This window comes from Dunckerocampus dactyliophorus, chromosome 10, assembly GCF_027744805.1.
Source record: "Dunckerocampus dactyliophorus isolate RoL2022-P2 chromosome 10, RoL_Ddac_1.1, whole genome shotgun sequence".
NCBI lineage: Eukaryota > Metazoa > Chordata > Actinopteri > Syngnathiformes > Syngnathidae > Dunckerocampus > Dunckerocampus dactyliophorus.
The window spans coordinates 1,783,437-1,798,855 of record NC_072828.1 but is presented as its reverse complement, the minus strand read 5'-3'; the positions used below and the strand labels follow the sequence as shown (position 1 = coordinate 1,798,855).

Below are 15,419 nucleotides of genomic sequence, written 5' to 3'. Positions count from 1 at the left end.
ACGAGAAAAAAAATCATAAATCAGCATTAGGGTGGTGGGGGTACGCTGGAGCCTATCCCAGCTGACTTTGGGACTAAAAAGGTGATTAATCGCGATGAAATATTTTAATGGACAGACAGGCCGAATTGAATCTCATTACTCATTTACTGAATGGCTGCATTGGAAAAACTGCAGCTAGTGTGTGTGTGTGCGCGTGTGTGTGTGCGCGTGTGTGTGTGTGTGTGCGTGTGTGCGCGTGTGTGTGTGCGCGTGACAGAGAGAGAAAGAGTGTGTGCCTGGTGGCAATAAGACAGATGTGATTTAGCTAATGCTGTCTGAGAGCACAGCGGGGCAGGGCTACAACAATGACATCATCCGCAGAGAGAGAGAGCGAGAGCGAGCGAGCATCCAATAGAATACAAGCGGTCCGGCCCCAGGCAGTGTGAGGAAGGAGGGCTCTTCCCCCCCCCCCCCCCCCCCCCCCCCCCCCCCCCCCCCCCCCCCCCACACACACACACACACACACACACACGCACACAGACAACAGCAGGATGCGTGAGAGGGAGAGAGGACCACTCAGCATTGGGCTGACTCGGATATAAGACTCCGCCTGGAAGATTTTCCCTCTCCTGTTTTTACCCCCCTCCCCTTCCCCCTCCCTTCCTCCCCCCACGCCGTTCAGCTCCAGCTTCAGGTGGATCCTCCGGGCATGCTCCTTAAGCCAAAGTATGACCGCTTTCGCAACGAGTCAGTGACCTCTTCCGATGACCTGATGCAGAGCCTAGCCATGAGCGGCAAAGTTGTGGCCACCCCGGTGGCCCCCTCCCCCGCCCCCGGCCTCCCCATGCCTCCTCCGGACCCCGGGTCCTCGGCGGGGGCCGCCGGACTGGCCGACTCCCCCTGCCTGGATGGAGAGCAGGACGGCGCCACCACCTTCTGCATGCTCATCCCCAAGATGCCGCAGTGGAAGTTCTCCAACTCCTTGCTCAGTCGGAGCCCCTCCAACTCCAGCTCCAGCTCCAGCTCCAGCAAGGACTCGGGGAAAGCGCCCCCCCAAGCGTCCCCTTCGTCTTCTTCCTCGTCCCCGCACAGGCACAGCGTCGCATCCTCAGCCAGCGGCCCCGTGGCCAGCCTGGCGGCGGTGCTCAACTCCTGTGACCCGGTGTGCGTCACCCCGTGTTCTCTGCAGGCCATTCGGGGGCAGAGAGTCACGGCCAACTCTGGCGGGCACGCATTTGGGGAGGTCACGGCCAGCCCCGGGGGACACGGCGGCTCCAGGTCGGGGATGAGTCGCAGGACGAGGGCGGAGGGCATGTGGCCCGGCGGGGAGGACCTGGGCCAGAAGGGCAGCTTCATCCATAAACCCTCCCAAGGGTGGCTGCACCCGGACAAGAAGATCGCAGGACCAGGAGCCTCCTACATCGTCAGGGTGAGTCCAACTCTCATTTCTGCTCCGAAATGGAACAGAAGTACTTGAGTGAGTGGCTGGTGGCCTTGGGAGAACATCACCAAACCCAGCTTTTTTTAGCCACTTACTGCAAAACTGCAAGTCAGAGATCCTATATAAGACAGGAGCGCTCTGCTGTTTTTAAGGACCAACTTCAAAAACACGAGTCAAAGATCCTATATAAGACAGGAGCGCTCTTTTAAAAAAAACAATCTGCAAAAAAACAAGTCAAAGATCCTATATAAGACAGGAGCACTCTGCTGTTTTTGAGGACTTAGTACAAAAATACAATTCAGAGATCCTATATAAGACAGGAGCACTAGGCTGTTTTTAAGGACCAACTTCATCAACACAAGTCAAAGATCCTATATAAGACAGGAGACTGCTGCTGTTTTTAAGAAATTTGTGCAAAAATACAAGTCAGGGATCCTAAATAAAACAGGACACCGCTGCCGTTTTTAAGAACCTACTTCCAAAACACGAGTCAAAGATCCTGTAAAAGACAGGAGTGCTCTGCTGTTTTTAGGAACACACTACAAAAACACAAGTTAAAGATCCTAAATAAAACAGGCGACCGCTGCCGTTTCTAAGGTCCTACTTCCAAAGATCCTATCTAAGACAGAGGCGCTCTTTCAAAGAACTGCAAAAGCAAGGGTCAAAGATCCTATATGAGACAGGAGCGCTTTGCTGTTTTTTAAGACCTACTGCAAAAAATGCGTGTCAAAGATCCCGTATAAGACAGGAGCGCTCTGCTGTTGTAAAGAACATGCTGCAAAAACGCGAGTCAAACAAAGATCCTCTGTATGACAGGATCGCTCCGCTGTTTTTAAGAACCTAGTGCAAAAAGGCGAGTCAAAGCTGTGACAGAAGTGCTTTGCTGTTTTTCGGAACCGGCACCGAGGAGTTTTGAAGTGAATTCGAGGGCTGGATTTGGCCCGCAGGCCGCCAGCTGAATGGCTGCCGTCTGTGCCACGAAAAAGGCGGAAAAAACAGAAAACGATCAACCAAAAGCTGACAACAAGCAAGCTGGAAATACACATTTTTTTATTTAATTTTAAAACTTTATTTTAAATGAATTTAAATTAAAAAATGTAAATTATTATTTTTTTAAGTTAATAATTTAGATTTTGAATGACATTTAATGTCATTCATCAATGAATGGTGCATAATATTATTTTCTTAGCGTTTTGTGTTCCTCGGCAAGGCAAACATCCTCACCTGGCTCCGCCCACACGTTTTGACGAAAATGGAAAAGCATGCCAATTTAGCGTCGCCCGTCTGCCGGGACACCTGCTTGAAAACTGGGAGGCGCTGAGCCAATCGTCCCGGACGAGTTCACCCTGACGGAGGTAATCATGTTTTGACACAACGCAAACGACACACGCTCACGCATATTCCAACGTGTGCGGCGACAAATCACAGCTTGACATCGTTCCAGCTCTCAGGTCTCCTCCCCCACGCAGCGACATGACCCCTGATGAGCAGAGCGTGGGGGCCTGAGCATGCTCTCTAATGGCATCATACAGGCACCATTCATTCCTATATTCAATTACCTTTAATCACTGTCATTGGCGTCATGTGATGTCTAGGGTGGGGGTGGGGCATCGTCATGCCATGTGTACTGAGGTCTAAGCCGTCTGGGTGCGTCCGGTGTGTACAGCAGACATAGGCGGCTACTCGCTGCATGTATTTGTGTCAAAGTGACATTGTGCCATTTCTTGCTAGCGTGGTGCTACAGCACACAGACACGCCCATTGCACGGGATGCTAGTCGTACGTGATGCTACCACTGCTCTCCCGCTACTGCAGCAATCAAAGCACTGCAGCATGCAAAGCTGCTATCCTGTAGGACGCTTATCTCCCCGTCCGCACGCTGGACACTACATTAGGTACACGTGCGCAATCCCACCTCATCCAAATGGATCAAACAGACAAACAGGCGGCCTCCCCCCAAAGCTGAACTAGGATAAAAATGTCCATCAGACTTGATTACAAATTCAACACTCCAGTCCTGCAGGTGGCGCTATGTGAGCCATTTTCCAAAAGACAACCCCTTCAGTAGCGGCATCTTTACGCCATTTTGACTGATCTTCCAAGGCACACAGAATATTGTGTTGTATGCTTATATAAACATGGAACCTACCAAAACAAACATTACACTCCCCTCTTTCATCAGAAGCAAAAAGTTTGTTTCTACCTTTTTCCGTTCTTTAGTAATCAGCAGTAGAACATAGGTGAGTTTCAGGAAAATATCAGTTCCCAACTAAAAACGGAAGAAAAAACAGGTTTTTGTAAGTTTGACCTGCTTTTGTGACAACTCAAATATCTACACAACTATACCACAACATAAACAACACAAAAAAGGTGTTATTTGACATCAAAAGAACAATTTGTGTTCAAATATAACACCATGAATTATTTACAATTTTCACATTTGGAACGGAACTGTGTTGTGACTTTTCCGTCTGTGATTCCTGCCGAGCTCTTATCAAACGCACTTCTGCCACCTTGTGGCTGTTTTTATGGCTTAAAATTGCTCTGAAAGTGAACTGTATTAGTGGGGAGTTGCGTCATCACCTCTTTTTGCCTCTGGCGTGAAAAATCCTAAAAGATGTATCAATAAGTTGTAAAACGGATGAACACGTCTTTGGTATTGAGTGAGGTAAACACGGGACCACCCCCAGGCATGAAGCTTCTGGCAGCACGGATCCAGTTGCTGGATCTGCCGGGTCGCTGCCCCCACTTGGCCCCGATGCAAGCAGACCGTAACGGCAAGAAAAAAACCTCACACTTTTCATGCTATGCAAAATGAATGTGGTTTAGATAGAAAGACAGTTACTTTATTCACCTACAAGAGAAATTCACATTCATTATCATGACAATATATTTTCATAATGGAGGCCTGGACTTGTAATTAAAAAAAATTAAATAATATGTAACAATTTCAAAAAAATAATGACACTGAAATTATTGAAGGCCTTTTTTATTGAAATGATCCTGGCGCCGTCAGGCTGCAGCGTTTTTGTATCCTTGTTAAAACTTATTCCTCATGACCCCAAGATTCATTTACAGCGTTCCTACTCGCCCTACGGCCGCGCGACTTCTGCCTTCATTCAGCATGTATGATCGCTACCGCAGGAAACAGGCAGTCCTGCACGAAGACTGATTGACAATGGTCTGCAGCCAATCAGAAATAAGAAGAAATGAAAAAAAAGAAGCACTAAAAAAAAAATCCACGAAACAGCGAATCCGCGCCAGGTGAACCGCGAACGAGCGAGGGAACACGGTACATGTGTGTACAACCACCCAGCAGTAGTGTGCTCCCTGGTGACGTCCGTCAGTTACAGTGGCACCCCTGTTATTTTGCCTGCGGCATTTATTTATTCCGGGTGTTTTATTAAAGCAGAGGCCACAATTTGAGGATATTCGGGTTTCAAAGTTACCAGAACGCTTTAGCGAGTCTGGAAATGAGAGCACGTTAAGGGAAAACAAATCAGTGTTATATCGTATATTCAAAGAAAGAAAAAAGGAGGCAGGCGTTTGAAAGTGGATGACGACGTTATTCAATTAGTCAGGAATTCTTTCTGGAAAGTCACAGTCCCTGCAGCAAAGAGATATGAGCACAGATAGGAGGGGTGGGACCAGCGAATGTGGGATGTATCAGCAGATGTGTGCAACAATGGAGGCATTCAGTCAAGAAAGGGGGGGGGAAGAGCCAATTTCCCTGATGCAAGACTTCCCCCATCTTTAAATCCGGTTATGAAGCTCATGAAGCGCTCACTCCTCTTGCTTGGATGAAGTCACAGTGTGACAGAACTGCGCAAAGCATCATTAGATGTGCACTCCAGGTGTACGTACCGTAACCTTACGGCAGCCACACAAACCACGATTTGGAGCTCTTAGTGCTTCTAATCTGGTCAAGGTACCATTAGCACCTCCACATGACGGCCATTAGGATGCCACTCAGCAGGAGTACACTTGGATGCTCTATTTGTGGACCGAAGATGGAAGATGAAGATGTAAACAGACTCCACAAGACCTGCAACGTCTCACTCACACACCCGATTATGCAATGTTTGTCTTTGCACACCAATGCGGCTGAGCGTGCATAACTCACTTCCAGTGCTGACTGTTGGTGTGTTTGTGTGTGCAGTACATGGGCTGCATTGAAGTGCTCAAGTCTATGCGCTCCCTGGACTTCACCACGCGCACTCAGGTGACCAGGTAAGATGCCAACTCCTCCTTGGAAAGACTGACGTAGTCGCCATGAACCCTGTGCCACACCTGGCCTGGTACTTTGTCATGTACTACTGTAAGCGGGTTACGTACTACTGCATTTACGACGGAGAGTGAGGGCCACATAAAAAAAAAAAAAAAAATCTGAGATTTCGAGAATAAAGTCGCAAATTTCCGACTTTTTTTCTTGTAATTTGCAACTTTTTTTTGTCTCGTAAATTTACGACTTCTTCTTCTTATTCTCAAAATCTCAGATTTGTAATTTTGTATGCAAGCTTTAATAAAAAAAACTATTAAAAATAAGAATATACAATAAACAATGTATAATAAAAAAATGACTACTACTCTCAAAATATACATATGCTATATACAATACTTTTGATATACACTATATATAAAATGTATTTTGTATTATATTTTGTGATTATTTATATTCTTATATATGATACATCATTATTATTTATAAACCTACTGAACTCTTTTTAATAATAAAATGTGACAAAGTCATAAATAAAAATAGGAGTTAAAAACCAGAAAAAAAGACAAATAAAAAAGAAATGAAACTAGAATATAATATTTCCCCCCCACCTCGTTTTAATCGTAATAAAAAGTGACAAAGTCATGAGGTATAAAAAACAATAAATAAATGATATAAATGACATGAGTAAAAAGGATGAAAAGAATGAAATGAGAAAAAACTAACAAATAAAAACAAATAATAATAAAAAAGTAAAAAACAAAAATATATACAGAATAAAAATAACACATAAAAACCAAAAAGAAAAATAAATAAATAGTAGCTAGGAAAAAATCATTTGTAGCCATCTCCTTTTGTAATAAAAAGTGCCACAGTAATACCAAACGCAAGACTAAATAATGACGGTAGAATAAAACAGCAAGTGAGGGATTCCAGTGAAGAAAGTATTTGATGCCAGTAAAAGTACCGTCAGGTGCAGTCAGCGCATGAGCGCCGGTGACTGGACGTGATAAAAGGTAAATGCCAAGGTCAGAGGGTAGGAAAGCACCAGCAGGTGCGGCGTGATGGTCAGACGGGCGTTTGGGAATAAACTTTTCAATCCTTTGCTGAATCGGGTGATGCTCGGGTGGCACAAGCTGCTGTTTTTCTGCTCCGTACGCATGACGACGTTATTGTTGCTCCTTCCCTCCCACATCTCCCTCTCGCTCCTCTCCCTCAATCGATTGGCTGTAATCTGAGCCTGCAGAGGGTAAAGTGAATTGGGGGGGGGGCAGGCAACAGAGATGGAGTGATCGAGGGGAGGGGCGGGGGTGAGATGTATTATTGATGATGCTCACTAATGACGGTGGAAAGCTGCAGTGGTCCCCGTTGAACCCGCTCGCTGGGTCATGTCGGAGGGTGGAACTTCTTGCAGGAGGGGAGGGGCCGCCCAAACAAGACAACACATGAAAACATGCAGAAATGATCAGCAAGAATAAAAAGTCTGACTTTCTTGACTCCAAACAACAAAATCACACAACTAAAAAAATACAAATATAAAATATATAATAAATATAAAAATAAAACATAAACAGAGACAGAGACAGCATGCTGCTGATAAAATGATGATTACTGGTTTACCCAATGTGGCTGTGGGCAACCTCCTGATGCATTTTTGTTATTAACTCCACAAGATGGCCATGCAGTCATCCCGTTTATGGAGGTTAATTGGTTCCCGCCACGACAAGTGAATTTCCTCCAAGCAGTATTCAATATTAATAAATGCAATATTTTCGTAGTTAGGGCATAAAAAACTTGACAATCTTCTAAATACGTTTTTTAACATGATTAGAGCCCTCTAGACATGGGACAACACCCCTATAGTCACCTTTACACTCCTATTACTCAATATAATACACAAAATAAGACATATAAGACATAGAAAGCCTGTATACTACCTTCTAAATACGCTTTTTAACATGATTAGAGCCCTCTAGACATGAAGTAACACCCCTATAGTCACCTTTATACTCCTATTACTCAATATAGTACACAAAATAAGACATATAAGACATAGAAAGCCTGTATACTACCTTCTAAATATGCTTTTTAACATGATTAGAGCCCTCTAGACATGAAGTAACACCCCTATAGTAACCTTTATACTCCTATTACTCAATATAGTACACAAAATAAGACATATAAGACATAGAAAGCCTGTATACTACCTTCTAAATACGCTTTTTAACATGATTAGAGCCCTCTAGACATGAAGTAACACCCCTATAGTCACCTTTATACTCCTATTACTCAGTATAGTACACAAAATAAGACATATAAGACATAGAAAGCCTGTATACTACCTTCTAAATGCGCTTTTTAACATGATTAGAGCCCTCTAGACATGAAGTAACACCCCTATAGTCACCTTTATACTCCTATTACTCAATATAGTACACAAAATAAGACATATAAGACATAGAAAGCCTGTATACTACCTTCTAAATATGCTTTTTAACATGATTAGAGCCCTCTAGACATGACGTAACACCCCTATAGTCACCTTTATACTCCTATTACTCAATATAGTACACAAAATAAGACATATAAGACATAGAAAGCCTGTATACTACCTTCTAAATACGCTTTTTAACATGATTAGAGCCCTCTAGACATGAAGTAACACCCCTATAGTCACCTTTATACTCCTATTACTCAATATAGTACACAAAATAAGACATATAAGACATAGAAAACCTGTATACTACCTTCTAAATACGCTTTTTAACATGATTAGAGCCCTCTAGACATGAAGTAACACCCCTATAGTCACCTTTATACTCCTATTACCCAGTATAGTAAGTTTTGTAGATTTAGTAGTATTTAATATTAATAAAAAGGAATATTTTCATAGTCATGGCGTAGAAAACCTGTTTACAACCTTCTAAATGCACTTTTGAGCATTATTAGAGCCCTCTAGATATGAAGTAACACCCCTATAGTCACCTTTACAGTCATATTACCCCATATATTAGATAAAGTAGTATTCAATATTAATAAACAGGCTGTTTTTGTAGTTATGGCATAGAACACCAGTTTACAATCTTCTAAATATGCTTTTATGAGCATTATTAGAGCCCTCTAGACATTAGTCACCTTTACATTCCTATTACGCAACATAGTATACAAAATAAGACATTGAAGACATAGAAAACTGCTTTTTAAAAATGCTTTTTAACATTATTAGAGCCCTCTAGATGTGAAATAACACCCCTATAGTCACCTTTACATTTGTATTGCCCATTAGAGTAGATATAAACATAGAAAATAAAACATATTAGACATAAATGAGATGTCAAAGATGTCATAGATTCACACGTTAGCAGTTTTTTTCTGGACAGCGTATTTCCTGCGGTGGCTATGGTATCATCACTGTATCGTAATGGCGGCTTTAAATGGCTTTACACTCGTATTACGAGGTTGGGAGTTGAGAGTTGGCTTGTTGTGGGTCACGGCCCCAACAACAATAGCCCGTGTTATTCTTACGATTATGTTGCTATTATTTAGTGAGATGATTTAAACCTTCGCTACCTGCCTGTTCTGGCCATCACTTTTTCCACACAAAGCGTTGCCCAGCATTCCCAATCCTCGTGTGTCCGATTGTCAGTTGCCTGAACACTGCGACCATTTGAAGATGTCACCCCTAACGATGGATGCCATCAGTCCCGCAAGGCCACTTTTGCTGACTTTTTGTCCTGGAAAAGCAATTGTGTGGTACATGTGAAGAATGCAGAGGAGCCTTGTGGACTTGCTAACATTGCGGTCTTTGTCTGCGGCGTTAAAGAGCAACAGCACCCAGCATTTTTATTGCCGCGAGGGCCGACAAACGCACAAACAACAACAACAGCAACAGGCGCTCATCTCTCCCCACGCCACCATGAGTAATTCTAAACAGTGTTCCTTTGCCGGAGACCTTTACCCGAGACAGCCTTTTAAATATTTACGAAGCACTCGATAGGCTGTCCCCGACGTCCCATGACGGCCAGGCAATGAGCTCCAGCCTCCCTTCCCAGTGTCTCATACACAAGTGTCTTTTCAAGACCTCATTCCTGGGAAGCTCACACAAAAAGACAGACTGCAGTGTACGTGATGATGATGCTGTGAACGAGGTCATAAAAAAAGGGATAAAAAGGCTGCGTGTGTTTCTTGTGAACAGACCTTCTGTTGACATTTGATCTGGGATGGGTGTGTGACCTTTGACTTTAGCCTGAGGAGGGGAACACAAAGATTTTGCCCACGTTTAACCTCAGACCTTTCCACACTGCGACACGTTAGCGATTTGGTTTCGACGAACAATGTCACCGGATCGCTCAAGGTCCCATATCGTGCTACTTGCCAACAATTTCAAATACCGTCGTCCCTCTTTTATGGCGCTTCATTGGTTCCAGACCTGACTGTGATAAGTGAATTTACGTGAAGTAGGATTAAATATTAATAAACACAATATTTTCGTAGTTAGCGCATAGAAAACCTGTTTATGATTTTCTAAATATGGGTTTTAACATTATTAGAGCCCCACAGACATGAAATAACACCCCTACAGTCACTTTTACACTCCTATTATTCTTTGTTTACATCACATTCCTCAGACTACAGGGCCACTGCAGCGACATCACAAACGGCTAGCGCTAGCATAGCAAGATAGCGAGCTAACTAGTTAACCTCTTGAATTTACTTATTCTAAACTTAAGGAAGTGTTTCAAATGGAGTGGGGAAGAAGCCACAAACTTACCACTTCCACATGGAATGAGAGGAGAATCTTTTTTCACTCGATCTCTGCCACGGCATGTCCGTCACAGCCATGGCATGTCCGTCACACCAGCTAGGCCATGGTGTGTCCAGCTAGGCCATGGCATGTCCGTCACACCAGCTAGGCCATGGCGTGTCCATCTAGGCCATGGCGTGTCCATCTAGGCCATGCCCTGTCCGTCTCGGCCATGGCGTGTCCGTCTCGGCCATGGCGTGTCCGTCTCGGCCATGGCGTGTCCATCTCGGCCATGGCGTGTCCGTCTCGGCCATGGCGTGTCCATCTCGGCCATGGCGTGTCCGTCTCGGCCATGGCGTGTCCATCTAGGCCATGGCGTGTCCGTCTCGGCCATGGCGTGTCCGTCTCGGCCATGGCGTGTCCAAAAATGTTCTGGTTTTCTATGCGTGCTGTGAGCATGTAGTAACAGGTACATTCATGATAACATGGAACTTCCTTCCTGTGTGCATTGAGTTCACATAGCAACATAGACAGGAACGCGAGGTGTCGCTACGCCAGTGAGGTAGTTCTTGGGCGTAACAATGTTAATAACAATAATAATAACAATGTGCTTCATATGCAGCTCACATGGTGGAAATGACGCAGTTTGGAGGTGTTTTCAGAGGGCTTTATAGGCGTAATACATGTGTCCCATTACGTGCATTCGTAGCTGCCTCTTTTTTATGTGTTTTTATATCTTTAGAACGCACAGAAATGAGAAAGACGCGTGTTCATGTCCCAACTTTCCCAACTTCATTTCTTCATTTGCCCACTATGAATTGACCTTTGGCCTTTCTTTAATGAAGGGAGGCCATTAACAGGCTGTGTGATGCTGTGCCGGGTGGAAGGGGCGCTTGGAGGAAAAAGGTCAGTCAGTGTATCTTCCTTTTTTTTTTTTAAAAGTCCATTTCTATTCAGTTTTCACTACAACACAATATCTGTTCTTCTTCAGGCCGTGAACAAAGCGCTTCAGTCCATCATGGGGAAGAGCAACCTGCGCTTCGCCGGTATGAGCATCGCAGTCAATATTTCCATCGACGGGCTCGGCCTGCTCATTCCGACCACGCGCCAGGTACGCTATACTCATCACGCACGCCGCCATTGGCCGCATGTTGTTGCCAATGGCCAAGATAATACTTGTGTAACCACGTCTACATCAATTAATCATACGCCGTAACAGGATACAGGGAAGAACACAGTATGGAGCAATAGATTGCTTTTGCCTGGCCACTCGTTTGCTAGCAAAATCATAACTGATCTGATTCCTCTGAAAACACCATAAAGATTGAATTATGAGACATTTACTTATGTGTGACAGATAGAATAATATGTGGGTGTAGCAGAGTCATGTTTAATATGGATTGATTAATAATGCCTTAATGTTCATGTTGTACCTATTCCATGCTGAAAATGTCCATTTTTAGTTTCAGCAGTAAGAATACAGTTGGTTTAATATTATTGTGCCAGAAAAAGTAGGTCATTGTAGTACTGGAGGGTTCCAGCAGGCGGCGCGTAGCGCTTTTAGGCCGCAGAGGGGACCTCTCTCTTCATCCCGCTCAGTCATTTCATCATGGAAATTTCGGTTCTTTTTAGAGAGTCGCTTCTTTTGACTCGATTTTTTGGTGTTGTCTTAGATTCATTTTATGACCAAATTATGTGTATTGTGTAAAATGATTTACTATTGTAAAAAATACATGATATCATATGTTTCTTATTTAAATGGATTAATTTAAACCTCAATGAGCAGCTATAAACATATACTATCATGTTATATTATAAAAAAAATACAAAAATAAAGACCCATCAAATTATGTCAAACTAGGTCAAACCTCCTCATGCAAATTTATCACGAACAAATCGGCTCTAAGAGAAGCCCAGTGTGTGTTTAACCCCGCCCCTCCCGCTGCTCAGTGTGGACACAGAGACGCCGCCACACATATTGACAAATAATATTCGCCTTCAAAAAAAAAAAAAAAGACGAGGGAAAAACTAATCGTTGCCCAATTGGCTCCCAACGGCGCGAGCCGTCGTTCGTGTCAAAGAGCCGATTATTACAGCCGATTCGTTCGCGACCGACTCATCACTACTGTCATTACAAACTTGGCTTGAAGGACGATGGTGTCCATTTATCCTTACCCAATAATTCCCCTTTTCAGGTATTTGTTCGTCCAGAGAAGACGTTTATGCTTATGAGTGTGTCATTGAATGTTTAAAGGTGTTATGAAACGTGTATGTGATACGGTATATGTCTACATTTCAAGCTAATGAGGTCCAAACGAACTAATGCTAATGCTAAGGCTAATGTTGTGAAGAGAAACCGCGCAAAATGGCGTTGTATGTTCCTTATTGTGAGTGTGTGTGCGTGTGTATTTGCTGGAATATCTGACTAATTGAGTGTACTCTTGGTCTTGCTGTACTTCAGACATGAGTTTTATAGTATATCAGTATAATAGAAATATGCTGAATTTACTGCAAGATATGTTGTCAATTGTTTGTTAGCACTAGCAAGTGAGTGTGGTGAGGAGTAACAAGCAAGCAAACGCAAATGGGTCAATGCGCACTGGCATTGTCCCCATAAGTGTCACTTAAAAGGAGTTTCAAATACAGACAGATGAGTTAAATATGAATGCTGAATGAACTGAAAAGAAGAAAAAGCGGATCAGCTGTATTTCACAGGTCCACTACAACTCTCGTGACCGGAAGACCATGACGTCACAGACAGCCCGAACGTCTTTATCGAGTCTTTTTCAATCAAAGTACTAAAAAAAGCACATCCATATAAATCCTACCGTGCTTCAATCCAGGGCTTTATTTCCTAGTATCGATTCAATCGGTTGCTTACCTTTTTAAACGATGTTAGATTGATATATGCCGTCCAGAATGAAAAACTTGATAAACAGATTGTCGTAGTTGAATCGGTAGGAATAAAAATCGTCACACCCCTAGAAAATCTACCGCAAACATATTGAATAAACAGAGGAAACGGTGTGGAATACTTTCTGGGTGTTTATAAAACACCATCTGATGTGAATTTCAGCCCGTTTGCATCGTCATTTTGTGGCCCGAAAGGGTTTGTGACCAAGACAATGGAATAGATAAAACAATTACATTTCAGCTGCTGTGATTCCCCAGGTAAAACACCTCATTTGTGCACCAAAAACATTTTGCTGCACCCAAAGATGGACTTTGACCAAACTCTAGGTCTGTCACGATAGTTTTGCTCGTCGATAACTGTGCTACAAATTATCGTCAATCGATGTGATCGACAACACTTTTTGAGACCATTTTTAAAATGATTGTCATGAGAGGTGTAATTCCCATTTGAACCACTAGATGGTATTCAAGTATCGCGTACCTGTGTGAGCCGCATCAGTAAGACACAGAACCTGCCTGTACGTATTGTGGCACTCACGAGTCAGTGACTCTTTATTTTGCAAGCTCACAGTGAACGTATCAACCTCATGCGCAACCACTCCGCACACCAGTCTTCCTCACGGAGAAGAAAGAAAGAAAAGAAAGAGCTGAAACATCACACAGCAACACAATAGGTCGATAAGAACAGACAAGACGCTACCAACAAATAATGCAGAACAATAACCAACAACTTAGTGAGCTCTAAAGGTGTAACTTAGCAGCCCAGAACAACAGGAAGTGCTCCCAGCAGCGCCACGGTATGTTGTTTAAAATGTATCCCATACTGTATATGCCATTTAACCGTATCGAATGGTGGCATTTCCTTTGCAATGTAGCGAGCGACTGTGCGTCTGTTGGCGCGCACCATTTTGCATTTTAAAAGGGCGTCTAATTCCGGTCTAATTCCGGTAGACCCTGTCCGGTGTATCATCTCGTGTAATCGTGACACCCCTATCTTTGATATCATATCGCCACCAAAATCCATCCTGTAAAGACCAACAACATTAGGAGATGATTACGGCCTGATTGTGTCTTCCAGATGTTAGCACACCACCCCATGCAGTCCATCTCCTTTGCTTCTGGTGGAGACACAGTGAGTCAAGTCTGTTGTTGCCATCTTTGAAATGTCTGTGGCGGCTTTATCTTGTATTTTGTTTTGCAGGACACACCTGATTACGTTGCATACGTGGCCAAAGACCCGGTCAATCAGAGAGGTACGTCCTAAAAACACACACTTAGTAGTAGTAGTAGCAGTAGCAGTAGCAGTAGCAGCTCCACCATGATGGATGCTGTTGTCATCCTCTCTGCCAGCGTGTCATATTCTGGAGTGCTCTGACGGTCTGGCCCAGAGTGTCATCAGCACCATTGGCCAAGCCTTTGAGCTGCAGTTCAAGCAGTATCTGCACAGCCCACCCAAGACATCACTGGAGAGGTAAACAGGAAGTAGACCCATGTGACGTCTCCAAGCCAATCAGTGAATGATCGTAATTGAAATGCCATGACTTTACCATGACGTGTCATTATTTTATACCATTTGGAGACTTTTCATTGATCTACCTCCTCCTATAATTATACAAAATCTATACTGACTGTCTTTATAAATATGAATATACATTCCACGTGTACATTGGGGTGCACACACTTTTTAGCTTTTTTTATCTAAAAGAAAGCAATATACAAAAATATATAAAATATGAAATATAAAAATTATATATATAAATATATATATATAATATATATAATCCAACCGGTAAACCGCTATATTAAATACTAATGATTCGTATTTCACATTCCCAGTTTCTAAGTCTACAGTTAATCAAAGTAGCTGATATCATTCACAAATAATTCACAATTCAGTTCAATATGGCAATAAAGATAAGTACGTGTAACTCCTCAATAGTTGTGTACATAACCCGAGTACCGCTAATATGTCCGTCAAAATAGCTACTTAGACACACACTTCATGTGTTGTGTCCAGTTAGCATGTGCGATCAAACATTACCCATATACAAGAAATGAAAATGATGATGCAAAAGGCAATGCAGCCCAAGTCAAGGCGACATATTCAAAAGGTTTCAGCAACGG

General features: G+C 43.2%; 1 protein-coding gene across 7 annotated transcripts in view; it reads left to right on the top strand.

Annotated features, from left to right (window-relative positions):
- Nucleotides 1-15,419, top strand: part of shc2 (SHC (Src homology 2 domain containing) transforming protein 2) — a 69,771-nt gene that overhangs the window by 2,107 nt on the left and 52,245 nt on the right. For 5 of the 7 annotated variants that reach the window (XR_008572671.1, XR_008572672.1, XR_008572670.1 and 2 more), the window contains exons 2-8: nucleotides 662-1,408; nucleotides 5,579-5,649; nucleotides 11,228-11,288; nucleotides 11,374-11,493; nucleotides 14,374-14,427; nucleotides 14,497-14,548; nucleotides 14,646-14,766. Coding sequence is in view for 3 of the 7 variants with exons in the window: in XM_054789339.1 (XP_054645314.1) it covers nucleotides 689-1,408; nucleotides 5,579-5,649; nucleotides 11,228-11,288; nucleotides 11,374-11,493; nucleotides 14,374-14,427; nucleotides 14,497-14,548; nucleotides 14,646-14,766 (1,199 nt within the window). In the remaining 4 variants the exon portion in view is untranslated. Of the gene's footprint in view, nucleotides 1-502; nucleotides 1,409-5,578; nucleotides 5,650-11,227; nucleotides 11,289-11,373; nucleotides 11,494-14,373; nucleotides 14,428-14,496; nucleotides 14,549-14,645; nucleotides 14,767-15,419 lie in introns of those variants that run through there. The other 2 variants (XM_054789342.1, XM_054789340.1) reach the window with 2 other exon arrangements.